This window comes from Pinus tabuliformis, chromosome 6 (genome assembly GCF_031772625.1).
Source record: "Pinus tabuliformis cultivar Carrire ecotype Pingquan chromosome 6, CPIR1, whole genome shotgun sequence".
NCBI classification, from domain to species: domain Eukaryota; kingdom Viridiplantae; phylum Streptophyta; class Pinopsida; order Pinales; family Pinaceae; genus Pinus; species Pinus tabuliformis.
In genome coordinates this window covers 657,277,172-657,298,877 of record NC_142292.1, presented here as the reverse complement: position 1 = coordinate 657,298,877, position 21,706 = coordinate 657,277,172, and the positions used below count along the sequence as shown (strand labels likewise).

At 41.2% G+C, this 21,706-nt stretch overlaps 1 protein-coding gene across 2 annotated transcripts in view; it reads left to right on the top strand.

The window, feature by feature from the left end:
* The window catches only part of LOC149260315 (uncharacterized), a 350,342-nt gene that overhangs the window by 64,875 nt on the left and 263,761 nt on the right, over positions 1-21,706 (top strand). For both annotated transcript variants that reach the window (XM_089420223.1, XM_089420214.1), the window contains one exon: positions 5,319-5,453. In XM_089420223.1, the coding sequence (XP_089276349.1) occupies positions 5,319-5,453 (135 nt within the window). The remainder of the gene's footprint in view (positions 1-5,318; positions 5,454-21,706) is intronic.

The window sequence follows — 21,706 nt, the reverse complement described above, 5'->3', positions numbered from 1 at the left end:
CTCTACATCCTCCTTCTCCCCTGTATCCATAGTCGCCTTTGCATCTGCTGGTATGGAGGCTGACCCCTCTAAGTCATCAAATCTAACAGGCTCTAGCACTGGATCATTGAGATCCATGTTGGCCAATGCCAACTCAACAATGGTGTCCAGACCCATATCATCAGGAACAGTGTTACTTGGGAGCAGGAGCGAAAGCGGGGAGCGGGAGCAAAAACGGGAGCGAGAGCGACATATTCAGAAGCTCTTGGTTTGGTGCTCTTGATTAAATATGAGTTCCATACCCTAATACATGAAAAAATTCAATGGAAACATTGCAATCGCCCAATCCTAAAATCCTGAAAAACTGATAAGTCTGTTGGATTTTGAATGAAATCTAAAATTCTACTTTCTCCATATGAAATCCAATGAGGCCGGAACCACTCTCAAACATCCTGAGTCATTTCATGGTAATGTTAAAAATTTAAGTAAAAGGATGAAAATGAAGATTAAGGAGAATGTCACTTTTACTTTAAGAATTTAACATTACCATGAATAGCATATCAATACTAGGGCCTAGACTTGATTATGAAGCTGCCAAAATGCTCTACTCCTTGCTACAACAGCACAAATCACTTACCAAATGAAAATATTAATGAGAAAACACGCCCTTTTCATACCCGCGCTGAGCTTAGCAAGTCTTGGAAACCGGACACGTGTCCTAAAATCGCGACACGCCCTCGGACACGACATGTTCGAAACGGACACGACGTGTCCTGTGATTTGGACACGAATCCAGACCGAATCGTGTCGGATTTGCCGGATTCGGGATTCGCAGGGGGTTTAGGACGAATCCGGTTTCCTAGCTATCATGTGATCTGAATGAGATAATTTCAAGGCAGACCAACTAACCATCATGTGATCCGAGTGAGAGAATTCCAAGGCAGGCCAACAAGCCATCATGTGATCCGAATGAGCGAGTTTGAAGGCAAGCCAACTAGCCATCATGTGATTTTTTAGGCAAGTCGACTTGATCATCTAGAAGAACCAGCCTAACACTTGAAATTATAAAAAAATAATATTTTTGGTTTTTTCAAATGCAATGAAAATAAATAATTTTATGAAGACCAATCATAGCTACAATTTCAACACTTGGAACTAGCATGCATTGGTTTTGAACTTCTGAAGCAAAAGACTTGCTGTTGGTGAGAGGGATAGCAAGTCTAAATTTTCCACTCAAACTCCTTGGGATCAATTCCCAAGGGACGAATCTGATTGATAACAAATAGCCTAGTGAGAAAGACATTGTTATGGTGTTCTAGCTTATGAGCTTACTTATTGATAAAGAGGAGCATGTATTTAGTATATAACTGATAAATAGGCAAGCCAAGACCACTCAATGAAACAACAATATGTGCAACCCTCATCAAAATGTTACACATACTCTTGATTATTAGAAATGATGAGGGTTATGCATGTCATATTGATGCAACTACTGAATTATTTACAGATAAATAGGTAAGTTGTGTCTATAGAAGGGGAAACATTAATTATGGCAATAGTTTGCCCTTTACCCCCATTATTTGTACTCCACAAGACGAATAAGTTACACCAAACTTTGGGAATTTTTTTGTCATTTGGTTCTTATTCTTTCAGCCCGAACCATTACAATGTGCTGGTTATAATGTTTATGTTTGATGTGTCTATGTATGTTCTAACAAATATGTCTCATAGTTAGAGGACTGACCAACACTTGCCAGAACTTCACAAGTCCAGTTGGCTAAACCTATTGCTAATTGAGTTGACTATCCTCACCAGGACTCACTAGTCGTGTGGCACTCACTAAGTATAGGGAAACTTGATGAATTCTTATCAACCAATCAAGATAATATGGAAGCCTCTAGTTCTGCTAGGCCCAATGTTATTTTTTGCTACTGTTAAAATTGCTACTAATGCCAAAAGGAGTTTGAGGAGTACTTGGATTCTGAGCCAGATGATGTTTATTTGCTCCTGGTGATGATCCCAGGTGTAGTAGTGGTGTGAGTTTGATGACTGATCATGTTGATTATTGATTTGGAGTAGGCTAGTGGCCTAGTAGCTTGAGTTGTAGCATTTCTTTTGGAGTCTAGAGGCCATTTAGAGCCTCTTTGCTTATGTATTTTGTTGATGATATGTGGCGCACTCAATGCCATTTTGATATATGCACGCTTAAATGGTATATAGATGAGCAAACTTTGCGTATTTTGTCTCAAATGGATTAGAATCATGGTTCGTAACCTTAAAAATATTTTTTTCACTATGAATTAATTATTTGATGTATTTTTTTCAATTTTGGTTTATTGAATCCAGTTCGATTCGGTTCCAATTTTAGTCTCGGTTAGATAGGCGGTTGGTTCAAAAACCAACTCCAGTTTTTAAAACTACGGGTGTACTCTCTCTCCAGCATTGGGGCCCCATTAGGTGCAACAAGCCCTCATCAAGCCCATCAAGTAGTGTCAAGGCTAAATTGGGGTCGTGCTAGGTCCATTGGCACGTCTTCAAGAGTCCTTAACGCTACGTAAGAGAACCTTAGCATTCTGGCATCTAAGGGTGCTCTGGGGTGTCCACCAATTGCTAAGGTCATCAATGATCAAAGTGCCCAATGCTCTATTGAATAAGGGAAACATTGCATCTACAAGATATCATGCTATTTGGAAGTGTAGTATGCCTGGGCATCATGTGCAGTAGGAGTGGAATAGGGTGCCCTCAAGGCCTCAACTGCTCAAAACCACTTGGCAAAACCATCTCAAACTCAAGTGAAAAAACCATTCACTAGAAACCAAAACCATAGATGCATCTGAGTGGGACATACTTAAGTATTAAGGGCATATTAATACTTCAAATTGGGTTCACCATCAAATATCTAACTAGACCATGTCTTGTAAAAGTGTTCCTTGCCTTTGTAGGGGTGGATAAGTAATCAACCCTATTAAGTGCTTTCAGACCCTAAGGGGAGGTGACATTTCCAAGGACAACCCTTGAATCCATAGGTGTTAGTGAGAATAGCTGGCAATGGAGGGGAAATACTTCATGGCTAAGTTCCATGGTTATTGGAGCAGCTAATGAGAGTCCACATCTTGAGTGTATAGATGTAAAGGAGGGAGCAATTGTGGAGGCATGAGTTACCCTTTCCTCGACCAACTTTTTCCTCCCCTTTGGTGCACCTTTTACTTCTTTTAGATAACACTTTCAATGGTGCATAGCTCAAGGATCAAAGCTTGCTCTTTATGACCTAACATTTCTTTTGCCCCATAAGATGAGTCAGTTTCTTGCTCATCAGGGTTGGGACATGCAAAGGTTCCTTATGATGAGATGGAGCTTCAAGTGTTCAAGAACCGGATGATGGATAATGAGGGGGTTTGAGCTCATGCTAGGCTTTTTCCCACACACTAACTTTTGTCCCGACCACCTTTTTCATTTTGACTTTCTTTTTCTTTTGTTGTGGCCATCTTATGCTTCTTCATTCTTTTAGCTGCATCAACTTCCAAGGCAAAGTTTTTTGGCTTGACGCAAGGATGTGGATTTGTGAGTGCCAAATCCCAATGAATCAATGACACTTAACCTGAAGGATGTAGTGGGCATCAAAGGAATGATGTGATATGGAAGATGCTAGGTATGGAAAGAGTAATGGACACGCTATTTCAATCCAGGTTTCCCAAGTAGTACCCTTCCTATGGCCCTAAGGCCTTAGAGGAGGCCCCATTGGACTAAGACTAAAGATTAACCCCCATGGTAATGTGAGAGAACAAGTTTACATTCAATATTGGTCAATCATCCAGATCACCCATTTATTTATGTTAAAATGGCCAAAACATTAACTAGAAGCACTTAATTGCAAAATGGTCAAAGTACTTGTTGAGTGGTAGTACACCTTCATCCAAGAGGAATATCGAATGGCGAGAGGTGCATGACTGGTGCAGATGGCGGAGAAAACTGGCATATCATCATTAATGAGCAACCTGTAGCGCTGTTGGCTGGTTGTCTGTCTAAGATAGTAGATTTTTTTTTCTCCTATGAGGTTCCCATTTTGGTGGGTAGCATGGCATCTTAGTGTCTTGTAAGAACTTTGACAAGACCGCTAGTTTGGGTGGTAACAGTGCCGAATGAGACCCTTGTGTAATGGATTGATGATACATTGGGGCAATTTTTTCCATATCTTTGTACTATTATATAGGGAAATTCTTTTGGCTTGTAGATACAACCATATAGGACACTTTCCATGAATTTCTCAACCCCTTCAATTGGACACTTGAGCTATTGCGTTTATTTGCTCTTCTATTCTCATTTGGTTTTGAACTATCTATGGTATTGTATCTAAGGGATTATATTAATTTCATTTGAATAATTTTTCCTATCAAAGATTTTTAAAATTTTCTTTCACACTTCGTAAATGCATTAGAAAAGATAGAGAGGTTTACCAATGGCTGAAAACAACCAATGAAATATGACTATATGTTATGAGAGCTATGCAAATTGATCACCTTTCTATTTTTGTGAAATTTGTTTGTGTACTTGAGGGTCCTTTATCTTCTATATGACCTAAAGCATCTCATCTTTCTTGTTGTTTTCATTTTTTCTTTTCTTTTTTCATGATGATGTGATTTTCTCATCCCATATCCATTTTCCTTCACCGTTGGATGCGTGTGTATGTGCATGCACACATTTCTCTCTCTCTCTCTCTCTCTTTTGTTTTGCATTCATGTTTTTTATAGGCTAGGCAAATACATAGAGATCATGACTAGCATGTTCCTTCCATCCTAGTTTTATTATTAGGTTTTAAGTCCCACTAAATGCTTTTGGTCTCTTGTTTAATGTTATTTTAGAATGAATGCTTGTTAAAATCCTTACGTTGGCTTTAAACTGGCTAAATTCTTAAATCAACCCTAGTTAGTCACATTGATGAATGCCCCACTTTGAGATGATTACTTAAAGTAGATATTGTCTAGAGTTGAGTATTATGTTTGAGTAATGTTGTATTCTTTATATGCCATAATTTTTTTTTCTATTCTGGGTGTCATTCTTGGAATATATGAAGACCCATTCAAAGCCATAGAGAGCCCTCTAGGAAAGATTCTTACACTAAAACAAGTTTTGTATAATGAAAAAATATAAGTAATTATTGTGAAGGGGAAATGACAATAGACCCTATTGTTGTGTCAATTGTTGTATTGCTACTATGTTTACCTATTACTGCTAGTTATGCGATGTAGTCATCATGTTATTTAATTTTAGTGTACATATATTTCTTTTCTAGTGGTTATAATGAAACTCCATGTCTAGCTTGACAAACGTTTATGTTGCAGGCAGGGTTTACACATTGTGCAAATTTGTACTGAAATGGCACCAATTACAAAGGTTGGATCTATGGCATCATATGTAAAGGATTTATGTCGTGCATTGCAAAGGAGGAGGAATTTAGTGGAAGTCATTTTGCCCATGTAAGTAAACACACATATATCTCTTGGGTTCATTTTGCATTTTTCCTTGTGATCTTCGGCACATGTTAAATTGCTTATTTCCTTGTGATCTTTTTGATGTATATCAACTTATGCACTCAACATGCACAACCACATAGATTTGCAGAGATAGTGTTATTAAAATATGAAAAACTAACACAAAGAAACCAAGAACACAAGAGAACTTGGAAGAGAAAAACATTTCTTTGATGTTAAAATGGGGAGATCATGTGCCCTTTTATAGTGAAGGAACAACATAGACCCCAAGTGCATAAACCCTAAAATGACATAAATGTACTTCAAGTCATTAATACAACATTGAAACATTAATAAGACTAAGCCTTCAAGCGACTTTATTATTATGCCCAAGTCAACAGTCTAGTGTCTGAATGACCATTATGAACTAAATAGCGACATCTCCCTTGATGGTCATTCTAGAAACTACACCAAGGTTGTCTCTAAATTTCACAAATTTACTTGGGCCAAAAGACTTGGTGAAAATGTTTGTAGTCTAGCTGTAAACTGGACAATATTTCAATTCAACTTCTCCATTTTCTACAAGCTGTCAATCGAAATGACAGTGCACATCAATATGTTTGGTTTGTTCATGGAAGATGGGGTTATTACAAAAGGTACAATGGGCTCATCTTGATTGACCTCAGATTTGCAAGCATTTTTCTCAGTCAAATTGCTTCACATGTCCTATTTTCTGTTGCTTTGTATTCTTCTTCAGTAGAGGAAAGTGTAACTATGTGTTGTTTCTTGCTGATCCTAGAAATTGCCTTTATACCAACACTGAGCAGATAACCTATTGAAGAGTTCTTGTGATCTGTGGATCTTGCCCAATCCAAATCTGAATAGCCACACAATTGATTCTCCTTTGTTTTCACATATAGAATGCTAAAGTCCAATGTTTCTTTTATACATTGTTGCATCCTTTTGCTATGAATATAATTTATATAAAAATAATGTAAATATAGTAATGATTAATTAGTAATTAGGACTGAAGAGGCATGTCTAATGGGACATGACTTTCCATGAAGTGGCACCTGCCTAAGTATATAAGCAGGTCTCATTTGTAACAATCTCATATCTCATATCTTCAGTACATTTCTTATATAAATATATATTGTCTTATCACGGATATTTACATATACAAGATCCTCTGAGTATTCTGCTGCATATACGAACTTTGTTTGTTACATTGGTATCAAACCATTCCTTTGAGTATACGAACCTTGTTCGTTACATTGGTATCAGAGCCACGTTCTCTGATCCCGATTCCCAGCTTTTTGGCCATTTAAGTGTCCGTCAACTTCTTTGTTGTCGCAATTGAAGTGTTTCGCTACACAATGTTGGAGGTTCTCCATGTTGCCATCAGGCCATTGGCCATCAAAATTATAATAAAAAAAAGGAAAAAAGTTCAAATATACATAAAGGAAAAAAAACTATTAAAAAAAATTATTATAAAAAAAGAGAGTTATATATATATATTCCTAAAAAAAAGGATATTAAAAAAAAATATATTCATAACAGGGGTACTTTGATGATATGGAAAAGTCACATGGGTGACTTGTGATGGTGTGGCATTCTCTCGCTACCATAAGGCTGATGTCGATTTACCTTGAAGTTTTCACTTGAGGATTTGATGAGGGTAATTAGAGGATTGACACCTTGTTTATTGGAAGTCAATCTAGCTGTTGGGTGTTATTATGGCTTTTTTGTGACTTAATTGGTCATCCCAATGCTTTATGAAGACCTTCTGACCCAAGGTATGGGCATGGACCTTGTCTTGAGGCATCATTTAGAGGCATTGGACCATAAATTGAGTGTTCTATGGAGCTATTTCAAAGGTGACATCCATCCAAAGAGAGTCAAATCAAATTCAAATGAGGGTGTTGTATCAAAGTAGGTGAATGTTGGAGCCTTGGAGATAAACAATGGGGACTTGTCCATTGTGTAAGCATCTCAATGTTGGATCAAGCAGAAATAAAGGATAGACGCCGGGCAGATTTTGACTTGGGTGTTGCTTCATCATATGATGGGGGGCTTAAACCATGGGGGACGTTGGTCATCTTCAACAAGCTTTGGAACCTTTGGATGCTAGACATGATATCATTAACCATCATTCACCATTTTTTGAAGAATCGATCCCACTTTTATGGGGAATCTCCTCATCTTTTCACTGTACACATGGCTTGACTGTTTTATTTGATTATGTGTTAGTTTACTTGATTTTAGGAGTTAATTAGATTTAGTTTGCTTAAGCTTGATTAAGGAATTAAATCAAATAATGATATTTTATTTTAAAGGAAGTTAGATCACAAGAATTATTTATTCGCAACAATTTATTTTATTGACCAAATAAATTTTGAATTGTTGAAAATAAAATCACTGGTATTTTAATATCCAGGAATTTATATGCAACGAAAATAAAATCAAAGAGAGATCAATCACACATTAGAACAAATAAACACCCACTACAATCTCCTTCATTAATTAATCTAGAAAATCAGGGTTTCGACCCATAGAGAAATTACAAATAAAAGTACAGTGCTTGGAACTTGCAACTCGACCTCACTAGAATATTTCGGTCCAAGGAAATTAGACCAACTGGAAACTAGCCACTGAAAAAAATTCAGCCTAGAAAAAATCAACACACCTCTCACAAGTAAATCGACCCACGTCTCACAAGTAAATCAACCCACGTCTCACTAGTGAATTGGCCCTTGCTCCTTGCCCTTGGTCAACCTCTGTGCACTCACAAATCAACCTTGGAAAATCGGCCTCCCCATCCATTGCACCTCCTTCTAGCTACAACAATTCGGCCTCTCCAATCTCCAACAAATTAACTGTTGGAGATGTACCTAGTTTTGGTCTTCATAATTGTTATTGTACTCATTTCAATATGTATCTTATGTAACAAACAAAAGAAGAAAAATAAAAAGTTATTATTTTAAAGCATGGGTTTCATGCTCATTATTGATGGTCCTCTAGGTAAAAGCATGTTCTTCATGCTTCTAGGATTTGTTAGGTCATAGGATATATTGTCATGACTCATGAGTCAAGAGAGTCAACATCATGTTTATAAGACCCTTCTAGGCAAGATGTAACTTGTAAAATAAATTTGAGTTTAGAAAGTCCTGGAAACCTCCAAAGTAAAAGTTGGCCCTGGCTGTTACAAGTTGGCCTAAAAGAGGGAATTCAACCCCTTGAAAAGGCTATATAAAGGAGCATTTAGACCTCATTTGTCACTCACTCACTCACAAGTTCGATATCAAGAAAGGAAATTCGATCTGTAGCTGGGAAGCAAGAAGACAAGAAGAGCGAAGGTCTAGAAGAAGAAAAGAAGGAAGAAAACTTGTTTTTGGGCTCTATCTCTCTCACACGTGTGAAGAATTAGGGTTTTTGCAACTTCGAGGAAGGTCAAAATTGCAAGTCTGAGTTGCAGTGTCAGGTTCTTGGAAGAGGAAATACTCTATTTTGACTTCGTTGACCTTGGGAAGATCTGTCTTACTCAGAGAAGGATCTTTTGAAGAAGTTGAACTAGGGTTTCTATAACAGCTATAAAGCCAAAGTTGCAGGGTTGAAGATGTCGTCGAAGTTGCAGATTGAGGCCAGATTGAGTTGTGGTGATCTGATTCTATTGGAAGAGTTGGCTTGGTACTTGGAGGAGGACTTGGTCTAGGGTTTAGGTCTTTGTTGTTTCATTTGAAGCAGATTCTATAAGAAGAGGAGGTTTTTTGAGTTTTCCCTTGACTTGGAGCCTTATATCTGTGTCCATTGTCTTTATTGTTTTGATCTTGATATTTGTTTGATGAAAAGATCTAATAAAGAAACACAAGAAGATAAATAAGATTCACAGGCAAGTATTAAGGAATAAGGAAAATTTGAATTAGTAGTTGCCACATTGCATTTTCCAACATGGTATAAGAGCTAAAGGTGAACGCAACTAGAAGGGTCATCTTGTAGACACAAGAAGGGTTTGCTAAGAGGAATCAATTGCAGAAGTCTACATCAAGCCCTCATCAAAGGAAAGCCTAAAAGAAGATTACAAGAAGATCTCTCTTGGAAAGAAGTCATCCTTGAAGGAAGTATCAAAGGATCTTGGTATCATCCCTCTTGGAAGCTGTTATTGAAGGCTCATTGAAAATATTGAAAGCATCAAGATAGTTGAAGACGTCATCAGAGAAGGGAAGAATCTTAGTTGACAAGTAAGTATCATATTACTATATGATTGAATCTACAAGTCATATGGGTTCTTTCTGTGAAAATTTCTAAAAATAGAAATCCTACTGCAGTGATTAATATTATTTCTTGTACTTTTTTTTTTCCACTGGAAAAATCCGTAATTTTCATTATAAGGAGAAAATTACATATTGTAGATGTAGCTTGCATATGCTTTACTGTTCAGATACATTCACCAAGCAGGTTGATTTGTTTGTAGTATGTCAAAATGATACTAGTATGTCCTCATTTACAGTCTGGGTTATTTGCCAATACGAGACCACGCAGGGTCCATTAAACATCAAGAGAAACTGTTATATATACATTTGTCAAAAATAAAAAAATCCTCATTGAAGAGCCCCGGGACTGTTGTCCCTCTGAGCTCGTTGGTCTATGTAGGGCCTGTGATAATATCTGTACTCCTCGGATCCCTGCTGTTCTAGTATTATCCACTCTCCCCTGGGAAGTAGCGCTGCCTCCTTGGATAGTTGGTCAGCGCTGTGATTATGTTCCCTGTAAATGTGGATACAAGAGACATGATTAAATGCAGTCCAGAAAGTATGTGCTTCATATAATATATTGCTGAGTGTGTGATTGTGACATATAGTATCATGATTGATCCAATTTACAACAGTCATTGAATCCCCATATATATTGAGATTTAAACACTGATGTTGCAGGGAGAATTGCAGTAGGTTCCGCAGGGTCATGAGTTCTGCAAGATTATTCGAGCCCACACCGAGCCCCATTTTAACCATGTATCTATGATGTTCATTAATGTGGAGCACAAAACCTCCCCCACAGCCTGTTTGGTTTGCTGCGCCATCAAAGAAGGCCCACGCGACCGATTTATCAATAATAGGGGGAGGTTGAATTGTCCTGGTCCTGGGGGGACGGGAGTCGGGCAGTTCATGATATGCTGATATTATACAAGCTTCCATTCGTGGCCAGCATATAGCCAGGTCTTCAAATATGTAACGGTTTCGAGCCAGCCATATGTGCCATGCGACCACAAGGGGAAGATTCAGGAGTTTTGAGCCCGGGTGTCTGCGGCTCCAGTCTTCCCACGCACTTGTCGTATCGTCCCCGCTCCATGCTCCAACAATACCCAGGGATGCAGTGATGTTTTGCCATAGTGCTCGAGTAGCTGGGCAATGTAGGAAGAGGTGCACCGTAGACTCCGAAGCTGCTTTGCACAGGGAGCAACAGGTAGGTCTGAAAATCGCTCTATGGGTGAGATGCTCCCCCGTGGGGACGATATCTTGTAGAATACACCAGAAGAAGAGCCTGGTGCGGGGAGGTGCATTCAACTTCCATATTTCTCGCCACCAGTTCTGAGATATGTCTGGCTTTTTGTGCGTGATGAGGGAGTAGTACCCCTGTTTTGGTGCATATATACCATTATCAGCCCTACACCAAACTAATTCATCCGCTCCTTGTTTAATACGGATATGGGATTCAGATAAGGCCTGAATATAATCGCCCCACTCCTGATGCCATTGAGGTGGGAGGTCGAGTTGGTGCACAGACTTCCATGCCTGTGTGAAAATATCAGTGCGCTGTTGATCTGCAATGTGTGCGAAATTCCAGATATCCCTATCATGAAGGAGCCTTATAAGATCCCTGCTGAGAATGTGTCGACCCACACTACCAATCCACGGATCTAGACCGATCTTGCCCAGCGCTCCATCATTAATTCACCAGACCAGGTTGTCCCGGATGAGAGGAAGGGATTGTGTGAGGGCCTTCCAGATCGATGAACATCCCTTCGATTGCCAAGTTGGTAGTCTGATCCAGTCCAGTATTTGCTGAGGCCATATGTATTTATGATATGTAACTTGCGCCCATAGGTTCTGACTAGTCAATAGCGACCAACCCATCTTTGCAGAGAGAGCCTGTGCGAAGTTAGGAAGGTCCTTAAGTCCCCATCCTCCCCATTTTTTTGGTAGGGAGATATTTTTCCAGCTGATCCAGGCAAATAATCTTTTGTCTTGATTACCATTCCATAGATAGCGGTTGCAGAGTTGTTTTAGTCTCCCCAGAATGTTCCGCGGGATCCATGCAAGCGCCATCCAGAAAACCGGGGTAGCCTCCAATACAGATTTAATGAGTACCAGTCTGCCTGCCCTTGATAAGTATCTGTAGCTCCAAACAGTGAGTCTCTTCTCCAATTTAGTAACCAACCAAACCCAATCTGCTATTCTTTGACAAGTTGGCTTTAGCCTGAATCCTAAGTATTTGAGACCTCTGTCCAAGCGGTGGATACAGAAGGGGAAGACCTGTTGAGCGAAAAGTGTTTCCTGAACCGATGTGCGAGAACAAGTGATTGTGGATTTGGCCTGATTAGGGAGCATACCAGTTGCAGATGAGAAGAGAAGAAGTATTCTTGAAAAAGATCTGGAGTTGCGAATGCTACCATTAAGAAGGATGAGAACATCGTCCACAAACAGGGGATGAGTGAGAGAGCAAATCTCTGATATTCGAAGGCCACTAATATCACCCGACCGCTTTGCTGAGGCAATAAGGCGGCTAAGGCCTTCCATAACCAATAGGAAGAGTAATGGGGATAATGGACTATTATTTCTTGTACTTATTACCTCAGAAATAAGTTATCTACTATATTCTTATGGCAAATATCGAAAATATTCTACTGTAGCCTTCACAATTAAAACATTGCAGAAAGTAAATGTAAGTAAAACGCTGGCACAAATACAATCACAATGACAGAGTTATTTTTGGACAATTGTCCTTGGAAAAACCCAATGCGAGAAAACCAGTGCAGCAAATGAGGGTTTTATTATTCTTCAGTAGTATAGAAGAACAAGGCTTGCTGAGAAAAATTTACAGACGTTCCTGAACAAGTATCTAACCTGAGAGAGAAGTTCCTCCACCTTATGCGTCTCTCTGGCTTGCCCAACGTCACTTTCTCTGGCCCCTGCACTGCCTTGGGCAATGTCTGCGTCACTCAGGCCAGCTTTGCCTTTGCCTGCGTCAATCTGCCCAACGCTGCCCCTTCTACTGCTCTGTGTCTTCGTCCCTGTCTCTCTGACTATGCTGGACCCTCTCTGTCTCTCCTCTACTTGCAACTCTCCCTCTAAATCGACTTTCTCTTGCCGAACTTCAACCAGTGAGAAAATCGATTTTACTCGGGCAACTGAGTATCTGCCTGGTGTATTTTCCAAATGACCCTCAAGCCCCTTCTTATTTCTTTTTGTTGGATAACCAACAACTTAGATTAACTCCTAATCAAAGGCTTAGATCGTTTTGACTTTATCTCCGTCTTTATCTAGAAGATTCACCCACAATTAGATTAATACCCATTAATATTTTAATTTTCCTAAGCTTAGACTTAGGAACCTCATTAAAAATATTAATTATTTTAATATAATCGTCTCTGGGTGGAATTTCCCAAAACGGTTTCTGGGTTCTTTCGAATGCATGTGCCCAAGCCTCCTTGCAAAATTTGAGGCTTAGAGCACATCCGACGCTACCCCAAATCAACACTCCCTCTTAGCTAGAAATGTGCTCTAGCAATATACTGTTGCTGCACACTGCTCTGACTCGCACACTGCTCTGACTCTGAAGCATCGTCCTCTGCGCCGCTGATGTCTGACATGCTGTCACCAACCACTGCGCTACTGTTGCAATTGTATTGCTGCCTTTGACACTGCCACTACCAATGCTACATCTGTACTACAACTCCCTCTGAATTTCTGCATCTGTGCTGCTGTTGGCACTGCCACTACTAACTGTCCCTGCACTGCAAACTGCTGTTGCTACTGAAATGAATTTTCAACCATACCCAACTGCTCTCTGAACTGAGTGAACTTAGCTCTTCCGAGAGCCTTTGTGAGTATATCGGCCACCTGCTCTCCTATGGGAACATACTGTAGCTGTACTGCCCCATGCTGAACACAGTCTCTGATAAAGTGACAACGAATATCTATATGTTTCGACACTTCATGAAATATTGGATTTTCAGAGAGTTTGATGCAACTCTGATTATCGCAGTAAACCTTGGTCGCTTCCATCCTTTTCCTGAATAGGCTCACAAGCAATTTCCTAAGCCATATGGCTTCGCACGTAGCTGTGCTGGCTGACATATCTTTTGCTTCTGCTGAACTCAATGCTACCGATTTCTGTTTCCTGCTGCACCAAGATATCATCCCTGATCCAGCATTGAAGTAGTACCCTGAGGTACTTTTTCGGTCTACTGAATTTCTTGCCCAATCTGCATCGGTGAACCCATTCAAACTGATGTCCTCCCCTCTAGAGGACTTCAACCCATATTCGACTGTTCCACGTACATACCTAAGTATGTGTCTTGCTGCTGCCCAATGCACTCTTTTTGGTTCCATCATGAACTGACTAAGAGTGTTGAAAACGAAACAAATGTCTAGCTTAGTGTTGACCAGATACATAAGCGACCCAATGAGCTGCCTGTACAAGGTGGGATCTACTTCTTTGCATTCTGATGCATCTATTTTCTTCCAGTTGGTGATCATGGGACTAGCCATGGGTCGAAAATCCTGCATTCTGAATCTCTTCAGAATTTCTGTAGCATACCTTCCTTGTCCAAGGAAGATCTCCCCATTCTTCTGCCAAACTTCCAACCCCGAAAAATAATGCATCAATCCCATGTTCTTCATGTCGAATTCGACTTCAAGATTCTTCTTGCAGTCCTGGATGAGCCTAGATGACCCAATTAGGAATAGGTCATCTACATATAGTACTAGAATAAGTGGCTCATTCTCTACCATTCAGATCAACATCACTCTTGACAAATCCCAATTGCTACAAGTAACTATCAATCCAACCATACCATGCTCTGGGTGCCTGCTTGAGCCCGTACGGGGCTTTCTTTAACCTGCAAACATGAGATTTCTTCTCATGAGTTTCGAAGCCTTTAGGCTGTTCTATATACACCTCCTCTTCTATCACTTCATTCAAGAATGTTGTCTTGACATCCATCTAGTGAATCTCCCATCCCATTTGAGCTGCTAGGGATATAACAGATATGATAGAGGTGTATCGAGCAACTGGGGCAAAGGTCTCTTCATAGGCTATCCCTTCTTTCTGAGCATACCCCTTTGCTATGAACCTTGCCTTGTACTTCTCTATGCTGCCATCTGCAACATACTTGATCTTGTAGATCCATAGTGATCCTACAACTGATCTATTTTTTGGTCTAGGTACTACTTTCCAGACATCATTCGTCATGATGGAGTTGTACTCTTCCACCATGGCATCCACCCATGATTGGTGTTGAACAACTTCTTGAAAGCTATAGGGTTCTTCAACCTGAGCTACCAATGCTTGGTATCTCTTTGGTTGTCTACGCTGCCTCTTCTTGGCTTTAGGAGCTCCAACAAACTCCTCTGCGCCCCTCAGTGTCTGTCGCACTTCTATGCTCATTCTACCACTGGTGGTGGGAGGCTCAACCAACTCTTCCTCCTGATCCCGTTGTTCTGTCTATTGAGAAGCATTTGTATTTCCTCCCTCTGAGGAGATACTGGTGCTGGTCACTATACTCGACCTAGGTGTATGTTCTCCTGCCTATCCTTCTTGCTGCCCCTGTTGCTCTTGGACTAACAGAACATCTCCTGACTGATCTTCTGCAGGGATTTCATGAGATTTCCTGAAAGCTCTATCTTCCATGAACTTTGCATCCCGTCTTACTACAATCTTCCTGTTGCCAGGAATGTAGATTCTATATGCCTTTGAGGTCTCGCTGTATCCTACGAGATACCCCTTCTTTGCAGTCTGATCCAGTTTGCTACGCTTCTCGTCTGGAATGTGGCAATAAGCCACGCTTTCGAATATCCTGAGATGACTGACTTCCGGCTTCTTCCTTGTGAACACTCCTTCAGGCGTTCTCTTCCCCAATGCTCTATGAGGAGTTCTATTATGGATATATACTGCTGTGTTGCAAGCTTCTGCCCATAGATACTTAGGTAGATCCTGATCATACAACATGGCTTTGGCTGCCCCAACAATAGTTCTGTTCTTCCGTTCTGCCACTCCATTTTGCTCCGGATTATATGGAGTTGTCCACTTTCTTTTGATGCCCTCCTTTGGGTAGAAATCTATGAAATCTGTCTATATATTCTCCACCATTATCTGAATGCAATACCTTTATCTTTTTCCTTGTCATATTTTCAACAAGAGCCTTAAACTCTCGGAAATGATCAAATACCTCATCCTTGGTCTTTGAGAAATAGATCCAAGTCTTTTTAGAGTGATCATCGATAAAAGTGACAAAGTATTTGCCACCACTAAGAGCCCTTGTGGACATAGGACAACAGATATCTGAGTGTATTAATCCTAATACACACTCTGCTCTATTGTTACTTCTGGAAAAGGTTGCTTTAGCGTACTTTCCTAGTACACATCCTCTGTACAAGTCGTCATGTTCACTACTAAGGACTGGTACCCTTGCAATAGTCTCTCTGAGCATCCTCAGTGCTCCATGGTGTAAGTGCCCCATTTTCATGTGCCATAATTCATTTCGCTCATTCTTGCTATTATAGTTGCTGCCTATCAATGCCATTGGCAATTCGAGCTGCAACATGTACAACTTGTTGCTTCGAACCCCAATTTGCTTTTTCTTCTTCTAGTTTGGATGCTTAACGTATACTTTCTTCACGATGAAGTATATATCATATCCCTTGTCTTGTAACTGGGACACTGAAATTAAATTCATTCCTAATCCTGGCACATGTAGAACATTGGTGGCTCAGATGTTGGTCCCTGCTTCCATCTGAAAGGCTATGGTGCCTCTCCCTACTGGAGTACATTTTGTTCTGTTTCCCATAGTTATTTGGAAGTCCATTTGTTTTTCTTGATAGCTCGAGAAATGTTCTCGTACTCCACTCATATGAGCTGAAGCCTCGCTATCAATGTACCAAACATCCGTTGATGCTGAATTAGCTAGGCATGCGAATTCTTCATCTAATATGGTAGATAAATCTTAAACACTTTGAGTATCCATGTTGTGCCAATTTTTGACGCTAACCTATCCCAACAACTGCTGTAGGAAAAACTGCGTCCCACTTGAGATAATCCTCCTTGCTGAATCTTCTGTTGCGCTGCCCCTTCTACCATTGATAAATTTCGATTGGAAAAGACTTACCTCTCTGTCGGCTCACTCAGAGAGAGTTTTCCCACGAAATCCAATCTCCTTGGTTTGAATTGCGCAATCCTCTGGGAGATTTGAATTTCTGCACCTGCAGGTATTTCGAATTCCCTTCTCTTCTCAGCGCTAGATCCTTCAGCTTCTCTCTTCTACTTCCTTGTTACTCTGATACTATGTCAAAATTTCTAAAAATAGAAATCCTACTACAATGATTAATATTATTTCTTCTACTTATTACCTCAAAAATAAGTTATCTACTGTATTCTTATGACAAATATCGAAATATATTCTACTGTAGCCTTCACAATTAAAACATTGCAAAAAGTAAATGTAAGTAAAATGCTGGCACAAATACAATCACAATGACAGTTATTTTTGGACAATTGTCCCCGGAAAAACCCAATGCGGGAAAACCGGTGCAATAGATGAGGGTTTTATTATTCTTCAGCAAAAATATTCATGTACAAATTACACCCAGTAGTATAGAACAAGGCTTTTTGAGAAAATTTTAAAGATGTTCCTGAACAAGTATTTGACTCGAGAGAGAAGTTCCTCCACCCTCTGCGTCTCTCTGGCTTGCCCAATGTCACTTTCTCTGGCCCCTGGATTGCCCTACGCAATGCTTGCGTCACCCAAGCCAGCGCTACCTCTCCCAGTGTCAATCTGCCCAACACTGTCCCTTCTATTGCTTTGTGTCTTCGTCCCTGTCTCTCTCACTGATGCTGGACCCTCTCTATCTCTACTCCCCCTGCAACTCTCCCTCCGAATCGATTTTCTCTTGCCGAACTTTGACCAGTGAGAAAATCGATTTTAGTCGGGCAGCTGAGTATCTGCCTGGTGTATTTTTCAAATGACCCTCAAGCCCCTTCTTATATCTTCCTGTTGGATAACCAATGACCTAGATTAACTCCTAATCAAAGGCTCAGATCGTTTTGACTTGATCTTTGTCTTTATCTAGAAGATTCATCCACAATTAGATTTTTTTTTTTTGTTTTTTTTTTAACAATGTCGGCTACTCATATATTAAAAAACTTTCTGAAAGAAGTGCTGTTACATAATGAGGATGAATATGGGAGCAGAGGCACAAAATCGGGTTCGCAGACCCGTTATCCTCTTTGCTTCTCTTGATTGAAAACGAAATTGAAACTAAGCGGCTATACTGCCTTACATAGGATCCTCCTAACCAAGCAAATTTACAATGCATAAATCACGGAAAGTGTGGAGTGACCGAATCATCCTTCTGGGCGCTGGCTCTAGTCGATGCTTCTGCCTGATTGCTTTCGGTGAGAGTGCGAAGATGGTCAATTACCGCCTCCATGTGGATGCAGCGGTCCTTCAGATCTTCAATTTCCTTCTTTCTTTTCCCCAGCTTCTTTCTTTTGGATTCTCTATCAGCATGATAGTCCTCTGTGAGTTCCTTAAGCTGTTTTATAATGCTGTTGATCATTATGGTATGTGCCTTGCACATATTGCATTCTTTGTTGCTGAAGAGATTCGCCAGAGGGTCTTTGTTTGATCCCTGATTAGAAGGCTGGCCTTGCTTGTCCTCCATCGTGATAGCCTGATGGATGAAAACAGAGGGCTCACTGATGTTTAAAGAGGCTGGAGTTGCTGTGTTGAGAGCTTGACTGCGGGAGTGCTGAGGCTTAAGACAGAGGGGCGGGGCTCTCAGAATAAAACCAAGGGACGTGCTGAAGATGAGGAGGCCAGGGATCGAGACAGAAGGGACAAGGCTTTTGAGGAGTTGAAGCTTTAGGAGAGAGCGGGCTTTCCTTCCCTGCTTCAAAACGCTGCTGAACAAAAAAGGACCACTGTTAAAAGACAACAGAAAAGAATGGGAACGGGAGATTCTTACTCTGAGATCTGGTCTGGAGGGCCGAGACTTTGGAGGAGAAAAATCATCCACGATGCGCCCGGAGGAGATGGCTCGTGAGACTTGATCACTGTCTGAATGGGAGTCGGGGAGATGACCAATATTTAAAGAGGGAAGAAGGTCGATGACGCTAAAGGAGAGGAGCTGAAGATGCCCGAGAGTAAGGAGGACACAGTCAAGGGCGATGATTACCCTGCTGGCATATCTCGTGGGGGAGGTATGGGTTCTTCTGGTGACGCAGAGAGTATCTGCCTCGAAGGGACGAGAGATCATACAATTTCTGAGAAGGGTGACTGTATTGGAGGCCCGAGGAGGAGGAGATCCGCTTAGGAGCCCGATGATGCTGCTTTGTGATCTAGGAGGAGATACGCTCGGATATACTTGCTTCCTGAAGTGACTGAGGACGGCGGAAGGCTTGTTGCTACGGAATATCTCTGACGTAGATGGCATTGTTCTCTCTGACTTGACCCAGTTTCCTTCTAACCGCTTGGTTAGCATGCTGGTCAACATCTTTATTGTAGTTCCTGAGGATATGTTTGAAGGTCACCTCACCTAAATCTTTGACATTCTCCAAAATTCGGATTTTGATGTTGTTGAGGGCCAGTTGATTGAAATCTCTCCCAGTGGACATTGCTGCGATTGTTATGGCTGAGTCACCTAAGATGAGGGGGTTTTGGAGGCTGAGGTTCTTTAGAATGGACGTGCCCAGAAGAAGGCCATAGGCCTCTGCTTTGTTATTAGACAGACGGCCTAGACCCCATTCGAAAGAAACCATAGTATTCCCCTGCTGGTCCTTTATGATCCCGCCTGCCCCTGCCTGTCCCGGGTTCTTTTTTGATGCCCCATCGAAGTACAGGATAGGCCTCCTTTGGCTTTTTAACCAGTTGTTGATTTCCTCTTCAGTACCACGCAGCTTCCAGTTATGTTTATCATTTCTTTCTCGGATATAAACATAAGGACTTGGTTTGAGGTTGAATTTTCTCAGCCATTCCTTAAGCCTGTCATCCACAACCTCCATGTCTTTCTGGTTGACCCCTATTGCTTCGAAATACTCAGCTGTGAGGGCTATAGTTTTAGCTACTATACCTGTTATGGAGGGTTTTTCATTGTTAAAGATGCATTTGTTGCGAGCAATCCAAATTTGCCAGCTCAGGTTTGCGGGGATGCTATTCCAGATCCTGTGCACTATCAGATTTCCTTTTTTAGGATGGTGAATTCTTTTGACCCAGTTTTTGTGAAGAGTCGAGATCTGAGTGGGGAGGATATCTGAGGAGATTGTGCCAGAAAAGAGATGCCAGCATGATTTAGAAATCGGGCATTCTAGGAAGAGATGGTTGATGGTTTCTTCAGCTTGCCTACACAAACAGCACATAGAAGGACCCTGTATACCACGCTTTCTGAGGTTCTCGGCAGTTAATATTTTGCCATGCATGAGAGTCCAGTTAAAAATTTTTATCTTAGGGATACATTCAGGGCGCCAGACAGCCTTGAACAAAGGCCAATTGTTGGCTTCTGAGATAACCTGGAGGGCTTTGTATCCTTCTTTAACTGAATAATTTCCACCATTTGGATCCCAAACAAACTTGTCCTCCTTCCTTTTGTTGATGGGAGCTGAGCCACTTAGAGAGCTCTTGAGCTCATTCCAAAGATTTGCTAGGTCCATGGGGAGATTGAGAGGGGTCCAGCCTGCCCAGCAGTCCTGGTCCCATAGAGAAATGTCGAAGAGGGAGTTGTAATTCGCTTCAGACATCCACCGATGGAGAGGATGCAGATGGTGGAACGTGCCTCTAGCTTGGGTCCCCATGATTCTGTCATTCCATATATTTACCTCCCTGCCATTCCCTGGAGCGCACGAGATGAAAGGTTTGAAGAGAGGGAGCGTTTTCTTGATCAAGTTCCATGTAGGGGTGCCCTGTCTTTCTATGATGTTTTCAGTGAGGATGTTACTGTTTTGGCCATTCATGTATTTCTTCTTTATAATGGAAGTCCACCATGCCTCTTTTTCATTTAGAATCCGCCATATGAGCTTGAAGTCCAATGCTAGGTTAGCTAGCCTTGGGACCCTTATTCCCAGCCCTCCTTTTTCCACAGGGAGGATCACTTTGTCCCACTTAACCAAGCTGAACTTCTTGGTATTCTGCTTGCCTCCTTGCCACAGGAAGCTGCGGATTATTAGTTCCATATGTTTGTGAATACTGGCAGGAGCTAGAGCAATAGCGAACTGATAGATGGGGAGAGAGGTGAGGATGGACTTAATTAGGGTCGACCTGCCTGCTAAGTTTAACCAGTGCACTCCCCACAACTGTAATTTGCCTCTGAGTTTTTCAATGATTTTGGCCCAGATCCCTGATTTGATTGTCTCTTTGGCCAAAGGAAGCCCCAGATACATGAAGTAGGACCAATTCAGCTGAGCTGGAATTTCCATGATAAGAGATATGCGTTGGATGAAGTGGTTGGGGACATTCCATGCGTATAGCATGCATTTATTATTGTTTAGCTTGCCACCAGAGGCCAGAAGGAAGAGATCTAAGACTTTTTTAAATCTCCTCGCCATAATGCAAGATGCACCTCCTATGAGGAGGGTGTCGTCCGCAAACAGAGAGTGATTTATTCCTTTCGACCCTCTGACGATTTCAATCCCCGTTATTTCTTTTTTCCTCCTCAAGTTTTCCAACTTCGAGCTAAAGGCTTCCGCCATAAGAATGTAGAGGAAGGGAGAGAGCGGGCACCCTTGCCTCAGGCCCCTTGAGCTTTTGAAGGCTGGGCTTGGTCTTCCATTTATGAGGGGGGCAGTCCAATTGCCTGAAATGCACTCCCTCACCCTGCTTATGAACAGCTCAGATATGCCAAGCTTTTTGAGAACGGCTTGAAGAAAGGAATGATTGACTCGATCGAAAGCATTGGCCATATCCAACTTCAGTATCATGCCTTTTTCTTTCCTGGAGATACTGCTTTGGATAGCTTCTTGGATGAGAATAACATTGTCAGCAATTTGCCTCT